Source organism: Mytilus edulis, chromosome 6 (genome assembly GCF_963676685.1).
Source record: "Mytilus edulis chromosome 6, xbMytEdul2.2, whole genome shotgun sequence".
Lineage (NCBI taxonomy): Eukaryota > Metazoa > Mollusca > Bivalvia > Mytilida > Mytilidae > Mytilus > Mytilus edulis.
Window position 1 is genome coordinate 58,655,619 of NC_092349.1, and position 26,633 is coordinate 58,682,251.

Below are 26,633 nucleotides of genomic sequence, written 5' to 3' on the forward strand. Positions count from 1 at the left end.
GGGCTTGTTGTTTATTTGTTTGTGATATGTGTTTATTTTGTATTGTCTTGTCCATTAAGCAGGCCATTAGTTTTCTGGTTTTTATATTTTTTACATTTATTTTGTTATTTTGGGTTTTTTGGTAGCTTAATATGCGGTATGGGTATTACTAGCATACAGACCCTATGTACCATCACATGTTGTTTACATATCTGAGTTGATACGTTATGCTCGTGCATGTTCACACTATTCGGACTTCATTTACAGAACTGTGCTCCTTGTGCAGACACTGAATCAACAAAGTTATGAGGAGGAAAAATTAAAAATGACACTCCGTAAATTTTATTACCACCATCACGAATTGGTTGGCCCATACGATGTGACTGTGTCTAATCTAACTAAGGACATGTTTTCCACGTCTAAGATTGTGGTTAACCATTCACGTCGTCTGGTCGTTAAAGTAACTTACGTGTATAAGAAGTGTCTCGGTATTTGTTTATCCAGCGTTTTTGTGTTTATTTAAAAAGTTTTATTTATAATTCTGATCGGATGTTGTTTTTTGTCTTATTGTTTGTAGTTGTTATACATTTTTACTGTCTATTCGTATGTAAAAGTAAAGATGAGTAATCATTGATTTTAGTTTAAAGCATCTATGAGCATAGAATTTATTTGTTTTGCACAGTTTGATTAAGAAGAAAGGCCGACATGGTTAGTTGCACAATTACTATCACAATTATATATCAATATTCTTGTAATTGTTAGCAAATACATAAAAAAAAAACAGAAACAGAAACCTAATCTTGAATTATATACAATTTTAATAAATTTACCAGCGATGCACCTGAGATCACCCTCATATCTTGATAAGGTTTGTGTTGCTTAGTCTTTAGTTTTCTATGTTGTGGCTTGTGTTCTTTTGTTTGTCTGTTTGTCTTTTTTTTATAGTCATGGCGTTGTCAGATTGTTTTCGATTTGTGAGTTTTAATGTCCCTCTGGTATCTTTTGCCGCCCCACTTTAATAGGAATGAAATGTAGACCAGGATAGGATAATGGAAAATCATTGAAAGTTTAAAAGTGTATCCAGGTTTCGGTTGTAAACGTGTATAAAAGATTCTAAGTAATTGGAGTCGTATGTGTTTATTATATAAAGTAGACAACACAAGATGAGGAATGTGGGGAGCATAGTAATATATTTAATTCCTTCATTTTCTTAATGTGTCTGTACTTATTCAGGAGCAAGTGATTACAGGTTTGTTGCTGTAAAGCATACTTCTTCCACGTTGATTGTTTCGTACATAATTCAGTTGGTCATTTTTTTCTTATGAATTGTTTTACTTTTCACATTTTACACATTGTATAGCTTCCTTTGTAAGTTTGAGTTAGTCCGTAAATGTAGGCATACTGTAATCCATAGTAATTAACTTCTTGGTCACTTGATCTCTGGTAAAGAGTTGTCAATGTGGCAGTTATACAACATTTTCTTTTAAGAAAGATAAATAGTGCAACTGACTGTTTCGTATCTCAACCCCAATGTTTGACACTTGTATGTATATCTGTACCTGTAAATTGATTGTACAGTGACCTATAGTTTCTAATTTCTACGTCATTTGATCTCTAATTGAGATGCTCATTGACAATTATATCATATTTTCTTAATCTTAGATCACTTCTATGTTTACCAGATAACCATTTGGTAGGGACAATTAATAAAAGAATAGAAATGTTTTATTATTAGATTAAAGATTCATTTGAAGAATAATATTAGAAACATAAAAACAAGCTTATAATTTTCAACTTTCAACATGATAAAAATATTTTAATTGTTTTTCATTTGGATTGAAATATAAAACTCATCACGGATACCAGGACTAAATTTTGTATATACGCCAGACGCGCGTTTCGTCTACAAAAGACTCACCAATGACGCTCGAATCCAAAAAAGTTAAAAAGGCCAAATAAAGTATGAAGTTGAGGAGCATTGAGGAATATCTAAAAGAACTAGGATGATGAAAATAAGAATGTATAGCATCACGGTTGTAGCAGAGAGGTATAATGCCTTATACGTAACTACAAAAGGAGATGCAGTATCTTTATCAAAAAGACATCTATTCACTAGAATGCAATGAAGGGTGAAAACAAACAGAATAACCATACATTGTCTCGAAACATGATTGTTGTTTGTAAAAGGCTTAGGAACAGAATTTCTATCAAATTTATATTCGGAGACAATGTCTGGTTAATCTTTGTATACTGCAACTTCTGTAACTGTTCAAATGAGAAATATAAAGGTAAAAAAACATCAATTTTGAATTTTGAGAATACGTAGTAAAATTTCCGAGAATCTGTGTTTTATTGACGTTATAAATAACACGCTATACGGGAACGCATTGTCAACGTCATAAACAAGGCGATTTACGGTCAGTGACTGTATATCATACACCAATATACGGTTAATGTAATTTGACTGTGTATTTTAGAACTGCTGCAGGAAACAATCAAGCACAGCTTACTTTAAAAACTTCAACAATGAGAAGACCCATACCGTGTCGTCTTCTATAAAAAGCCCATACATGAAAAATGTTAAACAGTTGAAACGAAAAACTATCGGCATAGTTTATATAAGATTTATAATATCGAGTATAACTTTGGAGAGTAGTATAAAGTAGAAACTCGATAAAGAAATAATGTAGATTAATATTCTTCAATAAATAATCATTTAAGAATTAAAGATATTGTGCATCATGTCTTCGTCTGATAACGTGTTAAAACCATTGAAAAAATGTAGACTTATATGATCATCATATAAAGTCGATGAGAGTAGGGCAACTACTAACATGTTTAACCCTGCCATATTCTGAATGCGCTTATTCCAAGTGAGCAGCGTGTGATTAGTTGTTGTAGTTTCCTGTTGTATATCATATTTGTTTTTCGTTGTTTGCTTTGTAAGAAAATTAAATATTGATATCTACTTTTTAAATTAAAATGGAATTCATCAATGCCACTGTTTAACCTTTGTGTTTATATCAGTACCTGTTAATTGGTCGTACAGTGATCTATAATTGCCAACTTCCCCGTCACTTGATCTTTGATTTAGATGCTCATTGACAATTATATCACATTTTATTATTCTCATATCATTTTTTTACCAGATGACCTTTGATGGGGTCAATAAATAATACGAAAAAATGTTTTATAATTAGATTAAAGGTTCATTTGCAAATAATTTTAAAATCAATAAAAATATTTTGCATTTTCAACTTTCAAAATCATTAAAATAAGTAAATCATTTTTTTTTTGGGGGGGGGGGGGTATTTGAAGGGAAGGGACTACGGGGTGGAAAATGGGAATTTATAGCAACTCGGTTGTATCAAAGAGGTCAAAAGCTTCATATGCATAAAAATTAGGAGATTTGGTAAAATTACCAAAAAAAGACAACTATCCACCAGGAGTCATTTAAAGTGAGTGTAAGCAAATATAGATCACTGTAAAGACTTCAACAATTAGAAAACCCTATATCGTACAGTCGGTTATAAATGGCCCTCACACGAAAATAAGGAAAACTATCGGCTTAATTTATAAGAATGCTAGTTTTATTACTATCAAGTATATCATTTGGACGAAGTATAGAATGAATATGCGGTAGGGAAACAATGTCGATCAATATTTGTCAATATCTTATCATCAAAAGTTTTAATATGGTGTGTATCCAGTCTTTGCTTAATAATGTGATAAAAAAACTAAACACCTCAAGTTTTGCAAGCTCGTTATATCTAGTGGACAAACCATGAGGAGAGTTTGGCGCCTACTAAAATATATAGACCCGCAACATTCTAAAGGTACCTGTCCTAAGTCAGGAACCTATGATCGGTGGTTGTTGTATGTTGTTGTATATCAAATTTCTTTTGTTGATTGTGTTTTACATAAATCAGACGGTTAGTTTTCTCGTTTGTATTGTCAAGCATTTTTCATTTCGGACATTTTATAGCTTGCTATGCAGTTTGAGTTTGTCCCCAGTTGTTAGTTACTTAAAGTTCATTAGGTCTCTGGTAAAAAGTTGTCTATTTGGCAATCATACAGCATTCTTTTTATATAATACTCTGTTAAGGTGGTACCTAAAACTACAGGGAGATAACTCTGTAAAGTCAGCTTAACGTTTAAATTACGTTGTGTTGTAAAGGGAACATAAAATTTCTCTTTGATCAAAATTGGTATTTGTCAAACTGCTATATAACCAGTGTAATTTTTCTGATAAAATGGTTGGTTCAAAATTTTTGATATTTTGATATTTTTGTTAAATGGTCAAAGTAAATACTTTGTCAAAATTTTATAAAAATTAAACAAGCCAAATTAATTTTAGTGAAAGTGTTAGGTACCACCTTAAGGTAGCACTACAGTCAGAATTTTCTGACTCCAATCAACAGTCTTTAAAGATTAATATCTCCAAAACTACTCAATGGATTTTTAAAATCTTTAACTCATTTTAAAGCTGAAATATAACTCTTTCTTTATTTATATATATGTTAATTTTTGGTTTGATTAATCTCAAAATATGGCTCATTAAATGCCAAAAAAGTGGTCTTCCAACTTGGATGAAAATGGCACATTCATGTCAAATGGTAGTTAAAATTTGTTTTCATCCCTGTAATCAACTATATACAATCTCCAAAACCGTGGCTCAGATTTTTGAAATATGTCTACAGTAAGAAGATATATTGATTTAACTGCTGGGTGCCAAACCTCATTTCACCTTTCATCTTTGGAGACCTATAAATTCATTTAGAAATAAATTATCCAAAAACTGGGACATGGTATTGTAGAAAATACACCCTTTAATCATATATATCAAAGTCAAGCCAAAGGGGGTACCCATAAAGTTTCTATTTTCATTTTTTCCTTACAATTCTCACGAAAAATTGTTCTGAGAAATGACCTAAAAACTTAATTTCCCCCTTAGAACCCCTATAAAGCCAATATAAATACAAATGTTCCACTGGGAACACCCCAGGAGTGTTCTGATACCATTACTATATCAATAGAACCACACACTTTGTGTCTTTGATGCTCTAATGCTGTAAATTTTGCATTATATGTGAACTGTCCAACACTAACTTGGCATTTGGCGGGAGTTTGACGTCACAGATATGACCAACATCTGTGATGAAGTAATTAAATATAGACAAAGCTCCGCCTCTTTTCCAGACAGTCTAAGATAAGAGAATAACATGATTGACCAGCTGCATTTAATCAATGTTTAACATCATTATTCTCTCTATATATAAAGAATAATTTTCATTTGAATTTTAAAAAAGAAATAAACTATGTCTGAAATTAGCTAGAACATTAAAAGTGTGCATCAAAAAACATGTTCATAAAAAGATCAAGACCACCATTTAATTTAATGGGACTGAAAAATTACACATAAACTGAAAATTAGTTATAATTCATAAAACTGTATTTAGATGAAGAAGACCAAAGAGAAGAAATTTATACAGGCAGTCAGAGGCGTTCAAAAATACTTCCCCACTCTTTTCCATAGTACTTTTTTTCTTTTTTGGTAGATTTTTCCTTTTAGTTTTTTTTTCTTTTTCTTTGTTCACTTCCATGTTATATAAATAATTTGTGTTGCAAAACAATGAGATAAGACTACAATATTTATCTTGTGGTCAGGGATTAACAGCTGGACACTTCTAACAACAGATGATTGACATATAAGCCCTCCCAAATGCCTATATATTTAGATTAATTACCATGTGCTTTTATTTACATAAACTCATTATCAATTTACTCCCTGTTGTGATATGATAATAACTTTGGGATTTTTACAAACTGTGCAGAATAATACTCATTTCAAAATTATGTGATAAAAAAAATATGATCAAAAAATCATTGTTAGACTGTAGTGCTACCTTAAGAAAGATAAATTGTGATACTTGCTAAGTTAATTAATAGTTAAGTTCAATGTTAGTGTTTAACACCTGCGTTTATATATGTACTTGTAAATTGATCGTGCAGTGACTTTTAGTTTCTATAACGTCAACGTCACTTGCTTGATCTTTTATTGAGATGCTCATCTGCAAAAACATATACATTTCTTATATGTTAGCGGCAATTAGTGAAATTAGGCATTAAGCTTAAATTCTAGGCAATAAGCTAACGCCTAGGCAGTAAGTCTATTGCCTAAATGATGTTAAGCATTAGTCTTAAATCCTGAAAAAAGTGTGCAGGCATTAAGCTTAATGCCAGAAATATAAAAGCGAGTAAATAAAAGACATTTATTCATATAAATAAAAATATATTTGTTTCAGTATAACATAATGAGAACTAGGGCCTGTTTATCGAAACTGTTCTAAGATCGGTCCTTTAAGATATTCTTAGGACAGAAATAATGATAAGGTTAGGTCCAACTTACGAAATGTCTCAGCATGCACATCGAAGCTATCTAAGGATTATCTTAGCTAGGATGTCCTAACAGCTGTTCTTAGTATTGGCGTAAAAGAAAATAGCAAATTAAAAAAAATGAAATAGTGTCTCAAATGTAATTAACAACTTTAATTTAAAAACCGATTAATTATAAGAAAATAGTTATTAGTTTTAAATTAAAGGTAATAAATAATTTTGATATTTTAATTGTAGTGCTACATTTAAACTCTTTGAAACAAAACATAAGTAAAAAAAATATAACTACGTTTTATATTAGAATTGACAAAATAACTGTAAAGGGGTAACATCATTATATGTTTTGAGGGAGCTGAAATATATTAATTGTCACGGATTTTATAGTTTAAATTTTAAAAGCATATCTCGTGCTTCTTATATAAATACTGAGTACTTTAACTATTCTATTTTATTACTGCAAATAACATACGTTTGCAAATGACCAAGAGAAAAAAAATCAAATTTTATCAATGCAAAACTACAGGGTCAAGTTTCATCCTAAATATAAAAAAGAAGATGTGGTTTAATTGCCAATGAGACAACTATCCACAAGAGACCGAAAATAAACTCACTAATACAAAATAACGCATCAAATAAATATGCAAATTATTCTATAGAATCTCCCCTTTTTTAATTGGATACAATCATTTTTTTTTTAAATCTTTTTAATATTTTTAAAAACCACAAAAACATGAAAAAAGTATGAGTTAATTCTGTTTTAATTTATAACTGCTAAAATTACTAAATAAGCTTACTAAATATGAAGATATGTCAAATGAAACATGTATAATTATACATGTTATATTAGAAATATAATTAAGAAACGACTTTATATCAAGAATAAATCACCAAATAGCTAAGGCATTTATTCCAGATTTTACTTATTGCCTAAAATTATATTCGGCAATAGGATGAATAATCATCATCAGATTTCAGGAAATAAGCTTAATGCCTGAAAATTTCAGGCAATAACTTAATGCCTAGGCGTTAGCTTATTGCTTAGGATTTAAACTTAATGCCTAATTTTACTTATTACCGTTAACATATATATATATATTCCATATTAATATGTTATATTAAGCTTTGTTTCACTGTTGATCTTTTAGTAAGAACAATGATTAATCGGAAATTAATGCCTTTTTGTCAGATTAATGTCACACATAGAAAAAATCTTATATATATATATAAACTATCAACATCATAAAATTGGACTGAAAGGACTAGAGTGATAAAAATAAGAATTTTTAGCAACACGTTTATATCATAAAGGTAGAAAGTTTTCTCTAATTCTATGGAAATATATACCTTTCCGAACCAATTGTATAAAAAAAATTAATCAACTTGTGGTAGCCGGTGATCTCAGAAGATGATTGGCTGAGTCAAAGGTTCACAACCTTTCTCAGCTCCCTGAATTGATCAAAATGTTCTAACAGGTGTTAATGAAATTGACAACTTCGTGGAAAGCGGAAGGCACTCGAAGGGGGATTTTGGTTTAGAAAAGAAGAAAATTTATCTTTTAATCATTAGAGAAACAGATTATTACATAGTAACGCGTGGATTATCGGATTTATCCAATCTCGATAGTAAAATTATTGATTTTAAAGTCCTCGCCGAGGCTCGGACTTTAAAATTGATAATTTAACTACCTCGATAGGATAAATTCGATAATCCACTTGTATTAATGTAATAATCTTTATGTATACGTATACGAATAAAAATAAGGAGATGCGGTTAAATAGACAAAGATACAACTATCCACTAGATTTTTGAGGCAGTAAATATAATCGATTAAAGCCTTCTACAATGATAAAACCCAAATCATGAAGTCGGCTCCGATATAAAAAGATAGAACAATTCAAACGAGAAGTAAATTGGCCTTATGTATAAAATTTAAATTTACGAAGAAAAAACAAATATAACAAACGTAAACCAACGACAGCTAACTACAGTCAATTAACTTGCAACAGGGACATAAATATTGTAGCGGAGTTAGACATGTTTGTGACCACTCAATCTTCCCCTAATATACAAGTGGTGAAAAAGAAAAAAATAGACACAAAACACCGATATAAGTGATAGCTTTGAGAACAACAAAATAACAGATGGTCAAAAGCAGTATAGTACAAAAAGAAACAATTTACCTTTTGCAATCACGTTGATAATTGAAAAAAGTCCTTCCGAATAAATGTAGTAACCTTTGGAAATATAGTTCATCAGCATTTCTAAATAAGTTTATTTCATTTAAGTCATACAAAGCAGTATTGAATGCGCCATGCAAGAAGGCAATAAACTATCATATGACCTTTGGTAGTTTTTATTATTGATATCAAATTTTTAGAACCTGTAACATTATTAACAATATTTTCAACCATAAGATATGATTATAAAATAATATCAATATTTATAATCACATCTTAAGATTGAAAATATTGTTAATAAAGTTACAGAAACAAACAATTCCAAATAGAACATGAAGGTAAATTCACAGAAGGGAAGTTTTTCCATATAAATCTGACAATAGTGAACGTTATAATTAAACGGAACGATTAAAGAAAACTGTCACAATACTGATTTTATGATGGTAAACCTGGTTTTATAGGTAACTAAACTTGATACTTGTATGACCGTTTTTTCTAGTTCTGTTGACAAATTAGATTAGAAACCCAAACAGACAACTGGCTTAAAAGTACAAACTAACATAAAGATAAAAATATATCAGAAAACGTCCATTCGATGTAGGTCTAAAAAAAACACCAGGAACATTATTAGTATTTAATATCTTATCCTAATGTTGTGCGTGTAAACTGCAGATCTATCAAAGTTCCTGTTTATTTTTATCCACAACTTGTTGAGATGATTGATTCGACTTAGCTTGGGATATTGCATAGACATATATCTATTTTGACCATTGCAAATTGTCCTGCGAATAGTAATACACAACTCCGCTTACTCAAAGAGAAATTATTGATTATATTTGTCTGATATTGCAATAGTTTTGTTTTTTTGGTAGTTTGCTAAAACTGTGTTTTGGCAAGATACTATCTGTTATGTTGGAAATGACAGCATGTAGATGGATGGTTTATGTTATAAAAGGAATCAGATGTTGATGAACTGCTATCTTATAACATTTTCGGTTTAAATGCTTTTCAATATTGTTTTTAATTGGCTTATAACTGTTTTGATGCATGCGCCAGTGATGAGTTTAACACACACAAAACACGCTTCTGGCGTTTCAGATTATAAGCCTGGTATCTTTCGCGAATGTTTATATAATAAACGAAGGACACATAACTTTTCTTGTTTAATAGAAATACATTGTCTTTACATGATGATTATACTCGTTTAAATGGTTTTATACTAGTAATTTTTGGGACCCTTATAGCTTGCTGTTAGGTGTGAGCCTAGGCTCCGTGTTGAATACCGTACATTGACTGATAATGGTTTATTTTTATAAATTGTGACTTGGATGGAGAGTTGTCTCATTTGCACTCATACCACATCTTCCCACATCTATATTGGTGAAATTGCTTGCACTGAATTACCATATTAATATTTCTTAACTGAATCATGCCTTTTAGACTGCATTTCTTTACTAGCTATCCTATTATTTTTTTTATTTACCTTTTCATGTTTTAATTTCATATGATTTTTAGTAATATATGCATTGATACCTATCCTTCGTTCTACATTGATACAAGCATGACAAGATCACTTTATTAGCAGCAAAATCATTATATAATATCTAAAAAATTAAAATCCCTGACAAATGGGGAAAAGTTGTTTCTGTTGCAGATGCACATCTTTCAATCGTATAGGCTTGAGCTCTACAACTATAATGTCTTAATCAGAAGTTTTATCAGCTCTAACTATAGCAGTATGTACAGTGTACCTCTAATAAATCATACTAAATTATTATCAACTGGCAATGTTATTGTCATATCACCAATGAAGACATCATTTTGTGCCATATTTCCTCGATATTGAATTGTTTCATCGTGTCCACGAATTCTGTAATGATATGAAGATATGTTGATATGTTGATATAGATTATAAACGGTCGTCATTATTTTAAGCTGATGCTTTCTTCTTACTGTAAAATGATGTTCAAATGTACAACATAAATATTTTATAAAATACTACAACATTCAAAATTCACATTCTTCTTTGTATTGATCTGATGAGTTAAGCTCATTTCAATTATTTTCGATATTTTAATCTTATGTGTGTCACGGGTAAGGGGGAAGGAAGGGACAACAACTTTTAATGGACTGTTAGTACCACTTGGTCATCGAGGCCCCATTAATACTTTTATAGTAGATGGTGATAGTACAACACCAGAAGAAGGGTGATAAAAATCCTGAACGGAATTAAAAGTAAAAAATAATGAGAGGTCCGTGTATTTGTCTTTGAGATAGACTCAATTGAATTTGCAGGAAATGATTCTCTCTAAACTTATAACACTTATAAAATGTGAGAAAAAAAATTGGGGTTAGCGGGAAATGCTTTTATTTGCACTTCCTTGATCAAACTAGAGGATTAAAAAGATAGAAACGAGTAGCGAACATTTTAAATTTCCTTGTGACAGGTTAGTTTAAACTTATTAATTTATAGTGGATTTTGGGACCGGTTAAACTTATTTTTCATTTTTGTATTATGAAGTGCGAATAGGTCAACTACGTCTAACATTTTATTTATCTTGACCAATGGATTTAAAGAGAGTATTATTTACATAAAGTAACGAATATAGAAACAATTATTATCAGGAATACAATAATAGTTAATTAATCATAGATGTTATGTCTATAAGGATAACAAAAAAGCATTTCGGCTTAATTTATTTTTCTTTGTTTCTCTTTAGATATTAAAATGCTTTGTCTTGACCTTTGAAACGAAATATCATTTGAAATCGAGTTATTCATGGTATTGAAAAGAACAAAAATGTGTTATTTGAAGTTCAAAATTTACTGTGAATGAATATTTCCGATCCCATCCTTGCAAATACATATATCTAGTAAACTTCTAAAATAACGAAGTCAAATTTGCTAACCGACATAACGTAAAACGACGAATCAATCGAAGACCTTGTCTTTTTATTTCACTAATATAGGACAATGGTGTTGATTGAAAATTACACCATTCCAGGCCATTTTGATTTCCACATAATTGATATTACCAATAATTAACAAGTTCCGTGTCGAATCCGACACCGATACCATTAGTATATATCACATGAAGTTTCCGGTATGTATGTATGTAATTTATCTCCCTTTTTTAATAGAAGCAACATCATAGCTTATGGTGTAAAGGATGAAATTTAACACACGGTATCGGTAAGGATTAAATGCGAGCAATTACCTTCCAAGTTTCCAAACCTGGCTGTGACTGGTCTTACTACAAGAAAGGTATCCTTCCCCCAAATGAATGCAATAAAACATTTAACTGATTTACTCATCCTCAAAATAAATATATATATATAAAAGCAATTATATACAAAATAAGGAATAATGTCAAACCGGAAACCGCATAAAGGGGTTTAGCTAGCTCTTAAGTCAGGTTTTATCCACATTTTCTACATAAAATTACAGACTTTCCGTTTTTGATTTCGTATGAGTCTGGTATACACTGGCAATGGCAAGACTTCCGGTTGTTGTAGTAAACAGGGACGGTTTCAAGCCGAATGATTTTTAAAGAAGAAAAAACTGTGCATCATAAGCACAATGACTTAATCAGATGATAATACGAAATCTAAAAATCCTGGATAAAAATAAGATGTAGGTTCTTCAATTCAGTTACAGACCTATGGTTGTCATTGGTGTGGTCGAGTATATATCTTAAAATCATAGAATACCTTAAGCACGACGATGTGGTGCTGTTTCTTATTTCCGGAACTGCAAACACAGCAACAGTTGGATGTATTCTTTTATTTTTACAAAACATCCTCCTTGCTGCTTTCCTGAATTTGCTACTCATTAAGGCACATACTGTCGGATTAAGCAATGTACAACTTTTTGCAAGCAGCGTTGGTAACAGAAGCATCCATGTAGACAAACTATCAGACCATATGCTATAAATTGATACAACGGTATATGGCGTCCATGCTATCAGAAACACGCCTACCATTGATAACGAAGTCTGCAAAAGTAAAAAGATCAAGATTTTTTTTTTCATGTAAGATGAAATGAAAATAATTGAAGTTTTAACACATTTTTTTTTATAGAACACATAGATGGGTTTAAGGAAAAGACAAAAACACATACACTACAAACATTCAAAGTCATTAGATGTCAAATTCATGATCGCCGATACAACTTAAATTCTCATACATGTTATTTGATACTAAATGTATATTCAAGTTGCAAAAGGTTCTAAGGGAAACAAATGAAACTGTGTTAACTCGTTATAGAGTATCAGCATTTTGTGCTTATTGCAAACTAGACGCCATCTAATTTACAATTCAGATGACCTACGAAGATTGCCGATGGTCTTCCAAACTGATATAAACATAGATAATTACATACTGACAAAATTTTGATAAGTTAAGGTCCTTTTGATTTCATGTTCTAGATTTAGAATGTGTAAATAATTGTTTTATCTGAGTATGAATGAACTATGGGACAAATAAATCAACAAAATTGATTCTCCGTGTGGCTCCCTCGTTTTACTCACAAGTACATGCATAACCCATGGTCAAATTAATAGTTGCATAAATAAAAATTCAACTGATTGTGAGTTAATTTTTTGCAATGCAATGATACAGTTTCAATAATTTAAAGGCTTTCATTTTTTTTGTGGTTTGTTTTGTATTTGCGACTTTTTGTATTTCTTTTGTTCTTATAACGTGACTCTGTACTTTAAAAGATCCCGTCAATATGATAGTGTTCTATCATATGTCATTATGATATATTTCTATTATGAACTGCAATATACGTTGAACCACAAACGTCAAAATCATTCAATCGTGTAGTGGAATTAACTATTTTTGGATTCTGATAAATTCTATATATAACTTTTGGACTAGTTTAAATCTCGGTCTATTTCTTAAATTTAAACTAGTCATACTTTTGATTTTTTAACTCTGTATGCTAACATTCTCATGAAAATTTTAAAATTGTTTGTACGCACATTGAACGACAAATTTATGTGACGTATAAAATTTTCTGACGTCAGACACTCAAATCAATAAATGTGTTCGTAGATAGTAGATGTTTTTGTGTTCTGTTAAATTGTTCCTTTTAAAATTGTTAAACGATGATGACTGATGTACCCATATTTTGACTATTTTATTTATTGTGTCTGTTTATTTAACGCATCAATGTAAAAATATCGGAAATTGATGAGACTGTCATTAAAGTGAGAGGGTAAGCGCTATAGAACCAGGTTTAATCCACCATTTTCTACATTTGAAAATGCCTGTACCAAGTCAGGAATATGACAGTTCTTGTCCATTCGTTTTTGATGCGTTTTGTTATTTGATTTTGCCATGTGATTATGGACTTTTCCAATTGATCTTCCTCAAGTTCAGTATTTTTGTGATTTTACTTTTTAGACAAAGTGAGAGCGAAATATAATTACTATATGCCTCATTGATAAAAAAAAATCAAAAAGAAGAAAAAACAGATTTTTCGGTATAAACGTTACTTTTGCATCACAAAAAAAACCCAATCTATCATCAAGAAAATTCTGATAGAACAATTAATAAACTCATATCGACTAAAAGATTAAGGAGCTGCATAACACAACACCTACAAATAAATCATATGATAGAATGTAATTTTGGATTGCATAAAATTCGAAACAAACAGCTTGAGAACCGATTTTACACTATGGGTTTTCTCATTGTCTAAGTCCTATAATTGTCCCCTACCTTTAAAATGACTTTGGTTAATGCGTGGTTCATTCAATTCATGCCACAATTCATTAAAGACTTCATTTGAACTTGACATAAATGTTATTTTTCGAAGTTCGTCATTTATAGTTTGTGTTTAGTCTTCGAACGCTATATGTTCATTATATTTTATTACATACATAGTTTTGTAGTTTGTTTCTGTTGTATTTTTCATTTTAAGTTCACTCATTCGGAATATATTGTGCTGTGGGATTTGACTTAATCTTGGTCTCCTTTAATTAAAATGATAAATTAAAAACATTGACTGAAAAGCTATTGGTCCGAGACCACACTTATTTCGTAGTGCATTTCTTTTAGACAATAAATGCAAATAAAAAAAATCCCACCTACGCTTTCTCAATAATTTGTTTTGACAGTGTGTTGTACTACATTTGAGACAAATTATATGAAAATTAGAAAACTTCATCGGCTCTAACTCAAAATATGATAATTTTTAACCTTTTTCAACTAGACCAAATCACTACTTTACTTTTAAATTCTTGACCCAAATATTTTGACAGTGTCATTTCTTCCCTTGACTTACTATTTGAGATATAAAACATAGAGTAAAATATTTGAAAGGGGTATAAAAAAAATTGGCAAGTAACACACTGTCCACACTAGGGAATACATTCGTAAATCAAGAGACGACATTGTGGTCTCGGAACTATTAGTCTATACATGTACATAATTACATAATAAGCATTCTCCTGATTTGGTTTTATAATATGAAATTAAGTGTGTACGCCGTAAATCTCATGTATGTATGTCACATCTGTTTTGGTACCATTACATTTTCCCAATTTTATTTACTTTATTGCTGTGTTTTCGAATTCCTTGCTGAATTTCTATATGGTAACGATGTTGAACTTACCACTGTCACTGCCCTTGATGTTGACACTCTGTGATACCACCTTAATCTTTCTACTGGAATTATATGTTCTGATATAGGCGGAGAAGGTAAAGTTGTTAATTCCCGAATTATATATATATAGCAGTAGCAAAATATGACTAAATGTACACAGTAGCAGGTCAGTGTAACAACAATGTTATATGATATAACTGAAGCGGATTTTCCGGTCCAGTCGATACTACATGAGGTGCCGAAGATTTCTTGTTTGTATGAACTCCATCCAAAGAATGGTGGAACAGTGTTCATTACAGAATGAGACCACACCACTACTATAATCCAATATTTGAAATTAGGTTTTTTCAAATAATATTCTGAAAAAAAACCCAGAAAATTAATGAATAAAATTTATTTCTGCATTGTAAGTTGTAATCTTAACCTTTATTGCAAATCTTTCCATTTCCAAATCAGGAAATTTTTTATATAAACTTTATCAATATTTTATTTTTTGGTTAACGAGCTTTATTCAGTTACTCTCAGTTATATCAGTTTATGTTTATAGTTGATCCGTGCACAGTTTCTGGTGTTCTGTGTTGTTTTTTGTACACTGTTGTTTGTTTTTTGTTCTTTATCGTTTTTGCCATGGCGTTGTCAGTTTATGTTTGATGTATGAGTTTGAATGTCCTTATGGTATCTTTCGCTTCTCTTTTACGCTCCTTCGAAAATTGTGTACTTTGTAACGAATCTGAATACAGTGATCTCACTTACCGTATTGAGGTTTGCATACAATGATGTACCGACATATCGCAATGGCTGCCAATGTATTCATATCATTTTGTGCTAGTGTGAAACACCAAAAAGCAGAAAATGCACACACAGCATCTGGCCATATCCATCTATAACATAACGTTAAGGGGTGTTAAACCGTACATGTACTAGTATATGGTTTCTCTTAAATGAATATTTGGTGTATATCATAATGTTTTTAAAATATTTAGCCAGTCTTGACTGTTGGTTCGGTCATAGTATTTTTGAAGATATGTATGTAAAAAGAATTGTTTAAATTTAATGAAGGTATCTATTTGATTATGAATCGAAAACAATTCAAACGGAAATGTGGATTTTGTTTTGTCAATAAGTGCATGACAACGACACCAAAACGAAAATTAAAGGACATCTAAAATTTATCAAATAGAATTTAACAATAGAATAGTGTAGTTATTTGCAACAGTAGTTTGTCGATGTTCATATATCTTAAAATTGCTTCAGAAGGAATTTAAGGCACTCCAAAAGGTGACCGGGTGCGTCAACTGTCCTGGTTGTTTGATGTTTGGACGTACAAGTACCCGGTCACGTCCACTCTGTATTTTTGTTCTATGTTTTTCTATGTGTATCCATCTGATGCGTTGAGCCTTTTTCAACTGACGTTTATAGTTATTTCTTATGTTGTACTGTTACACCACTGTCACAGGTTAGGGGGACGGGATTCCGCTAACATGTTTAACCCCACCACATTCTGAATGTATTTGCCTGTCCCAAGTCAGGAGCCTGTTATTCAGTGGTTGTCGTTTGCTGATATGTTACACAATAGTTTTTCGTTCAATCGTTTTACATTAATTAGGTCGTTAGTTTTCTCGTTGAATTGTTTTAATTTGTGATTTCGGGACAGTTGTCAGAGCTCTGGTCCCAAAAATCAAAATCAAAATAAGCAAAGTTGACTATTTACTAAATGCAGATATATAACTAAATTATCAAGATTTCTTGTAAAATCCTGCATCAGTTGTTCATCAAACGCATATATCTGCTATATTAGCTTCACTATATGTACTAGAATGACACAGGTTGAATATTTTAGAATTGTATTTACGTCAACCAGTCAAGCATTGTTATGATTTTTTAAATTCAAAAGAGTTAATTTAAGAAGCACACTAACAAAATACTCGTGCTTGTTACAGTTCTTTGACTGTAAAAGGCTTGTTGCATTTGTTACCAAATTACTTTACCGGGTTTGTAATGACATGAGCAACACGATCGGTGCACATTTGGATCAGCCTAGATCACCACAAGTTTTTGGTGGTGTTTGTTTTGCTTAGTCTTTAGTGTTCTATGTTGTGTACTATTATTTATCTGTTTTCTTTCTTTTTTTGTCAGTTTTTTTCCTCTTTTACAAGAAACGCGTTAGATATTTTACACAATACTATAAACAGATAACAATATCATGAAAACATATTACCTGTAATAGAAGTTCGTAGAAGCCCACAATGGATAGGCTACAGACGACAGTAATAAATCCGACACTGATATATTAAGTAGTAAAATGTTGTGCACGGCATGGTATTTAGGATTCCCTTTCATCAATACAATGATTACAAAAATGTTGAACATAATTGATAATGATCCTGTAAAATAGAAATATTGATAATTAATGCAGAAAGGTGAAATATTTTGAAACTAAGTTCAAAGGTAGACTTTCAGTACGGTAGTGAATTTATTTAAACTTTAAACTTAGAAAAAAATGTTATTTCCGGTCTTAGAAAAAATGGACAAAAAATACATAGTAAGAAATCTTGTTGACAAAATGTCGTATATTGAATCAAAATTAAAAATTGGACGAAGAATAGTGTAGCATTAAGAATTATTTTAAAGAATACTGATTTTAAAAATGTATTTAATCATACTTTATGAAAATAAAGCTTTGCAACTGGCTCAAACTAATAGAATAATTTAAACAAGAAAACTTAAAGTTATATAAGTAACTTCTAAAACCAAACTACCCATGTTATAAAAGGTTTATCTTCAAAATAATTTTGTCAAATGATTCATTGATAGGATAAGATAGGACATGTAAAAAGGAAACAAATATATGTACTTGTCTTGCCTTTTCATGTGTTACAATAGACACATTGCCGTAAGGTTAAGATATGCTATAAGTTCATGAACTTGTGACCATTAAATCATTAAAAATATAAATTAACATGTGGCGATTTTTTATTAATTTGTTAATGCGTTATTTTAAGATCAGATATAATTTTCCATTCTGATCCTTTATAATTCTTTATCACCAGTTATTACTCATCAACGGATTTTGTCAGTTGTTACATGATGGATGCAACCAGTTGAACTGGCTATGTTTACCCTTACGAAGCACCAGAAATTCTTGTCACGAGTTTTTGGTTGGTTTTGTGCTCTTGAATCTAGAAATTATATCTAGGGTATCCGATTATGGGTTCTTATAGCAAATTAACCGGAATATTTAATGATGAAAAATCTGACATATTAAAAACAATGTTAAAATATTCAGGCGTTTATTGAATCTTTATTTGCCTGTATTGACGCATGTATACCATCTGCGTTATTTCGCAGACAGTTTAACTGTCAAAAGCCAAAAAAGTGTTTAAAGAATATATTAAAGTAAAGTGTTAACACGCACATAATGAGTGTTGAACATAAATAATAATTAAGTTCATGCAATTTTCAGAGCAGATTTGAACAAATGTCAAATCAATATACTTTGCACCTTTTACAAACACACAATCACAAAACTGCATTGGGAACAATTGTTTATTTAAATCAATTTGAATTAAAAAGAATGTTTCTTTATTCAAATATAAGGACTCAGTAAACCTCCTGCTTTGTATTTCTTTTTCAAGAATTCCATATATTACTTACCTAATACTACTAGATACGCACCAACCAAGATATATTCTGCGTCTGAAAGTCTGTCATCAAAAGTTAAATTAGCGACTGTCATATTCGACATCTATAAGAAAGACAAATTAAACGATATTAGTTGTATAAGCACATGCAGAATATTTAAAATTGTTTAACAATAAACGGTTTTTTTCCGATAGCTCTGATCTGTTCGATTGTCTATAAACAATAATACTTACTTATCACTTTTTTCAAATTTCAAATTATACGTCATTGATTGATTTTACAGTGATAATCGTGCGCAACAATAGCAGTTAATTTTAATCTATCACATTTACAGACGTCAAACTGACAAATATCTGTAATATATTAAACAGAGTCAGTTAATATTATTGAATGAACTCTCTGACTTGCTTATTAAAACCATTTTGAGGTAAAACAGTTCATCGATAATTACAATTTGTGTATGAATTAAAATTCATTAGAGGTAGGTTAACGTTCGTCGGTAAAACAGTTTTTACATAGATATTTACAATTCGTGTGATGAATCGAATAGATTGAAGAAAAGTTAAACAAAACAGCAGATGATGCTTACCGTGTCGACGCCCTATGTCTAGCTCCTTTAATTTAGATTGTTCCACGCCCTCAATTTTTCTTAGTACCTTGAAATGTCTTGTAAATCGATTGATGAGATTTGAGCATCAGAAAACTTTTTTCGACTCGACGTAAAAACAAGAGACTTGACAGTTTCCTGTCATTAAAAGTTATCATTAGTTCTTCTCTTGCTTTTAGTATTGATTCTAATATTGTGAAAACCTTCCTATTAGAACAATTGTACTATCATTCAAAGGATAAATAAATCTTCTCACTTTTAATTAAGTCTATTCAGTAGATACTACTATATCATACTTTATTCTTTAACATGAAAGATATTATTCATTATATTGGTAACATATAAGATGATTTTCATAAGTGCGTCTAATGTACTTATTGCATTACACAAATCACATGATCAAACCGGGGCAGGAATGAACAGGGGCGAAATCACATGATCAAACCGGGGCAGGAATGAACAGGGGCGGATTAATTTGTTGCGTAAGTGTATGCATTTTCTGACAACGTTGCGTGTAGCTCATGACTAGATTAATTTCGGAACAGTCATACATTTTCAGCAAAACTTGATTTTTAACGAGGGAATGGTGACTACGTAAATATGAATCTTTTCCTACATTATACATAATAACTCAACCGAGACATAATCTTAACCGTAAAAAGAAAATTGAATGTTTCATTTTGTCAACTTTTCTCAGTATTAAACGGAAATATTCAAAATCAAAACGTACGTATTAGTGAATTAAGCATGGTTCACAATGTTATGACTTCATATGAGAAAACATGCTGATTTCTACACAGAATTTTTTTGGGGATAAATTGGCTATTGTCAATAACATATATCTTCAATATATGAACTGCAATTGTTTGCACATGTACTAAGTTAATAATCTGATGGTCTGTAGTTTTCGTCTGTTTATGTCTTTCATAAGTGTTTCTCGTTTCTCGTTCTATATAGATTAGACCGTTGGTTTTCCCGTTTGAGTGGTTTCAAACTAGTAATTTCGAAATGCTATTATTTTTCTCATCAAAACAGATTTAGTGTAACTTTATATATATATATATATATATATATATATATAAAAAAATAGCATAATTTAAAGTTAGTTTGTAATTCGCTACTTTTCAGGTTACTAAGCTAAAATATGATCGGTTTATTTTTTCTGTTCACCTGTTACTTAAATCAAGTAGGGAATTTGGATTACAAATATAGTATCTTTTAAAAATTGGCATTCCTTCTTGCCAACTTGTATTCCCTAATCCTTTGCCATAAAAAGAAATCTTGTTTCAGTGGATTCATACTAGCATTAGGCATTTATAATTCAAATCCTGATGTCTTAAGATATGTGAGATAAATAACATATATGATTGTGGAGCGTGTAAGCGTATTTACAAAACGGAACATTCAATGAAGCAGATTTAAATAATTCTTTCTTACCATAATGATAGTTTTCCTATAAATATGTTGATCCTTGAATCATTCTAAATGTGTAGACTTTTCTATCTCTATGTCTAGATCCATGTTTAACACACACTTTTGTAATTTTAAACTAATAATGCTCTTCAGCTTCGTGTTTGATTTAGCCTTTCCGATTTCTTTCATTCAAGTGCCACTGCTGAGTCTAGGGAGACGAAACGTTTCTGGCATAAAAATCTTTTAATTCTTGTATCTTTAATATTTTTTTATATTTATTTTTAAAAGATATGACGTTCTTGTTTGCGTCTCATTTGTGTCTAAGCGTGACGCGGGATTGCCGATTTTTTGTAAGAGTGACACGTGAAAGTCAAATTATTGTGTCGTGAAAACGGGAAATGAGGTCTAGCGGAACCCGGAAAATGACAACAAAATTGCTTACGTACATCATGTACATAGTGTAAGCGGGATACGTGAATCTGAAAATACAGTAAGCGGGATCCGGGATCGGAACCCCCCAATTAGACCCCAGTATGCATTAGTAAAAATACTCATATTTTACATTATTTATTATTGACTCTTACGTCTTAGTATCTTTAATCGTCTATGTAATATTGATCTAACTTAATAAGTGTAATTTTCATTTTTTAGAATGCAGCTACTACAACGAATCATAATAAGGAGCTTATTCGCTAGTACACATGTATCAGCAAGAGTTCCATGGTAATGATATGCGTCAGGTCCATAACTAGATCAATGTCAGTAAAATTAAAAGGATACGTTCTTGATGATTATTTATTAGAGTTTAAACACATCAATTTCAGTCATATGTTCTTGTTTAACTGATTGAACAAGTAGCATACACATTTTTTTATTTAAATATAAATAATCAAAGATATAATGCTCTCTTAAGTCAAACATTTCTAAAACAAACCATTGTGAATATCAAAAAGTATATTTTTTTAAAGAAATTAATAAATAACAGAAAATGGTCTTCATTGAGCAACAAGGTATGATTATAAAATATAATCTTGAAATACAAACCGTTTGTACCATGATGTAAAAATAAAAATAATATAGATATTTGACTGTGTATGAATTCAGTACAAAGTAAAATCACCAAATTACTGGACTCAAAACATTATTATCTTTATTTTAAGTTCTACCCATACTAAATGAACAACCATATTAAGAGGATTACTCTTTTTTTATTCGAGGGCTATGAAGTTTCGTTCTTTTGTCTTGGTGAAAATATATAAAACACAGCCTTCTTCAATCATCATTAACTTATCTGACATAGGTTGAGCGATTTTAGAAAAAGAGGGTTGAAATATTCCAGCGGGACATTCAATCTCATTTGTCGAAAATAAACTGACAACGCCAAGGCTTAAGAAGAAAGAGACCGACGGAAAAGCAAAAGTACACAAAAACATATAAAGACAAATCAATTCAATTCCAAACAAAAACTGGAGGTCGTCACATCCTGCTCCACATGTGATACCGGTCGTGTAGTTCATAACATTACAAACCTAATTATATGTTTCGTTCGGTAGGCCACATCGGGACAATCGGGAGGGGATTATAGGTACGACATTAGCAACATATCCCTATCATCTATGAAACCTATAAGACAAAATAGTCAATCGCAATAATTTAAACTTGCATTTTGAAATATTTTTTTACAAATTAAACATGATTTTTTTTATTTTCGAAAAAAATCAAAATCGCATTTTAGTCTAAAATGACAAAATCGCAATAATAAATGCACGCAATAATTTATAAATTTACAATATATGATGGTATGGCTAATACTTTTACACTGTTTTTTTTAAGTAATACTGGTGTGTACAAACCTTCGATGTTCCTACAGTATCTGGCAAAGCAATTAGAAACGGTACAGGCAATATATGTAAGGCGTAAACTATTGTCTTTTCGCACTGTAAACTGCATGTACGGGTATATGCGGGTAAAGATGTGAACTGCTAAAACTTTACTATCACTGAGTGAGATGTTCAAGTTATTTTAAAACGTATCAATCACTTAATAGAAGACCAATGCTTAGACCATTTATAATTAAGGTCAATGTTTCGAATTATTTTACCTTTTATGAAAAGGACCTTGGCGAAGAAGTTACTGTATACACTTTACTATAAAACAAAACTTTGGTGAAAAATTATTAGAGAAGATTAGTGAAGAGTGAGTGTGACTCAGCTCAAGATGCTTCACCTGATTTCTTTGGAGTGTGTGGTGGTGAATAAAATATTGAAGCCAAGTATTAATATGTCACGTAAATGTACGCATTGCATAGTTGTATTGAAATTTTATTTTAAACTATTTCGTTTTTTTGAAAGATGATGCAGATGCATTAATCATGAATTTAGAGAATCAAACAAACAGCCCTTCTCAAAGCACTTCACCTTGACGCTTTTCAGTCTCATCATATGTGAATTGCAGAGGAAGGATATTGAAAAAAATCAGCCCGTGTCTTTCCAAAATATCTTTTGGAAAAGCATACATCAAGATATCACAATCCATGTAAAATCATTTAAATAGTGTCAAAGGGCTAAGCATAACTTCATCCAAAAACACCCGTTCTTACCAAGATGCATCAACGCTTGTTTGATAAGTAACATACAGATGTTCTTGGTCCCCTTATTAAGACCTCACAATATTATGAATACATTTCATTAGTCATTGATTGTTTCTAAAGATGGTGTGAATGTTTCCAATAAAAACCGTAACTGCAAATAATTGCTGGTAATTAATATGTTGTATCAATTTCATGTATAGAATCCTTAAATATATCATTATTACACCACATCTTATCACCCAAACACAGATAACGGTGTTGAAAAACAAAGACACCTGCTTCCGTGGTCATTTCTATCAAATGGTAAAGATACGAATGAAAATTGACCTCTAACAAAGGATTTTATTCTAAATACACGACTGTTGGAACATATCGATTTTTAGTGGAACTAGTTTTGCTAGACCTTAATTCCAACATAATGACGGAAAGAATATTACCTTTAAAATACTCTAATTAGCAAACTCAAAGTGAAAGTACATAAAACTGACAACATTAAACGCTATCAATCCTTGAACGTATCAGCATTTAGTAGGATCTTATTTTTAGCACCATTATAATATTAGAATCCTATTAATATTTTTTTAAAGGAGGTTTTGCGATAAAATATTTGTTGACTTTTTAATGATGGGTAAAATAAGCTGACACAAGAAGAAATTGCAACGATTTGTTTTAGTTTAAACAAAGACGTTATCATAGGGCGGGCAGTTTAAATGAAATAGTTGAATCACTCACTACTACTATTTTACTTTAATAAAGAACTTTTCAAACTGAAAGATATTTAAAAATCATTCACAAAAACAAAATACCACTTTTGCAAACAGATATAAAAAAAAAATGAATAAAAGTAAACGATTTGTATGATAAGAAAGTTTATATTCTTTTATAAAATTATTAGAATGTCTCTTTCTAAATGCCATGTGAACAAGTTATATTAAATGCTATCACTGCATAAAGTTTAAATTTATTCTTTTATTCATTTTCGTTATACATTATTATTATATTATACTACCACTGATAATAAAGATAAGAAAAAAAAGTAAACTTACCTTAAAATCCAATCAATGATGACTCAATGTTAGCGTCTCAGTGTGTGAAATGCGTATGAGTCAATGCATGTAAAAAATATATATATACATGCAGGAAAAAGCAACTTATAAGGCTTCAATGTTAAGACGTCACCGATACGTATCAGCTTTTGAATTCATCTAATCTTTTATTATCAGGAATGCCTAAGTCCAGGAATTAAAAATAATTGACCGCGATTACGGATATGGACGAAGCATATAGAAATATGAGTAGAACGAAAAATATCATGTAATTGTTTTTGGTCATAATATTACTCTTGAAAATAGCAAACGTCGAGAAAAATTCAAAAAGGGGAAGTCCGTAAATCACTATCAATCAACAGAACAAGAAAAATGTACTTTTTCGTCGTTTATTTTTTTAATATCAAATTTGTTTGTGTTGATGCAACTTTTGAATTTCTGCCAATAATGGGTATCTTATTTTTAGCACCAGATTACTTATTTAATTATATTAACATATTTGAAAAATGAGCTTTTCTAATGAAATATCTTTTCGAACAAGGTTGTTTATCGCATATAGATATAAACATTTTAGCAAAGTTAGAAGTTTGTTTTAAGACTTAATTGGTTGATTAATTAAGATTGCCCAAGCCAACATTGCTACGATTTGTTTTAGTTAAAACAAAGACGTTATATTGAAATCAGTGTTAATAAAACTTTAAGACAGTCACTATATATACATGTATGAGATATCGACTAATAAGGCTTCAATGTTACGACGTTACCGATACGCATCAGCTTTTGAATTCATCTAATCTTTTCTTAGTCTATAATCATGAATGCTTAAGTCCAGGAATTAAATACCATTGACCGAGATTACGGATATCGAGGTAGCATATAGAAATATGAGTAGGACGAAAAAATGTATATTACAATAAATCTTCTCTTGGTCATAGTATTGCTTTTTAAATTAGCAAACGTCGAGGTAAATTCAAAAAGGGGAAGTCCGTAAAACGCTATCGATCAAGGGAACAAGAAAAATGCACTTTGTGGTCGTTTATCTTCTAATATCAAGTTTGTCTGTGCTGATGCAACTTTGAATTTCTGCCAGCACATGGTGTCTCATTTTTAGCACCATATTAATAATTGTATCCTATTATCATATTTGAAAAAGGAGGTTTTGTAATGAAATATTTTATCGAACAAAGTTGTTTATCGCATATAGATATAAAGAGCTTTACGAATTTGGAAGTTTGTTTTAAGACCTTATTTGTTGATTAAATAAGATAGCCCAAGACGTGATTGCAACGATTTGTTTTAGTTTTAAAAAAAGCGTTTTATTGATTACTGTGTAAATAAAATGTTTAGTCATTCACTGCGACTGTTTTACTCTAGAAATTTAAGATACCAATACATTATAAACGTTTAAAATCGCACTACTGCGAACAGATATTAAAAAGATGAATAAATGTAAAAGATTTGTATGATAACAATAATATGTGCTTTAATAATTTTATTAGTATGTCTTTTTCTTTAATGCCATAGGAACATATAATATACAAAATATATACCTCAATAATGTTTCTATCTATTCTAGGTGTGCATTATCATTATACCTATGTATCTACTTTTACTACCACTGCTTATCAAAAAAAGAAGAAAACTAATCTAAGAATTCAATCAAAGATGATGCGATGTAAGCTTTTCATAATGTGAAATGCGTAAGTATAAATAAATGTAGAATTATTCAAGAAATATACTTATCAGGTTTCATTGCTAGGAAGTAATCATCTGACCAGCTATTGCATTGGTTCAATCTCTACTTAGTCTATTATCACTAATTCACAATACCAGTACTTGGAAAGAAAATGGACGCGATTATGGATATGGAGATGTTTTAACGAAGAAACAAAATGATGAATAGGACGAAAAATTGTATAATATGTTTAATTTTCAATTGATTATGGAATTCTTTTTTTCGTTCGGCTTATGATTGCTGATTGAACCTGTATATATCGTGTGTCTTTTCTATACACTCATTCCGATAGTCGTATTTCTATTTGGTTTTAATATATGTTGATATAGAATTAATCCTAAATGAAAAATGACACATCAATAATTGACTTTTGACAAACCAAAAAACACCTTCTCAACAAACTCCGAACAGTGATCGTTTCCGTTCCGGAACTTTT

The 26,633-nt window shown here is 30.6% G+C and overlaps 1 protein-coding gene across 1 annotated transcript; it reads right to left on the reverse strand.

The window, feature by feature from the left end:
- Window positions 1-10,143: 10,143 nt before the first annotated feature.
- LOC139526156 (visual pigment-like receptor peropsin) lies at window positions 10,144-18,942 on the reverse strand. Its single transcript, XM_071321289.1, has 6 exons — window positions 18,819-18,942; window positions 17,383-17,548; window positions 15,918-16,045; window positions 15,174-15,523; window positions 12,263-12,546; window positions 10,144-10,422 (listed from the first exon to the last, which is right to left on the reverse strand). Exons 1-6 carry the CDS (start codon window positions 18,907-18,909, stop codon window positions 10,314-10,316), a joined length of 1,128 nt encoding a protein of 375 aa, XP_071177390.1. The 5' UTR covers window positions 18,910-18,942; the 3' UTR covers window positions 10,144-10,313.
- Between the last annotated feature and the right edge of the window lie 7,691 nt (window positions 18,943-26,633).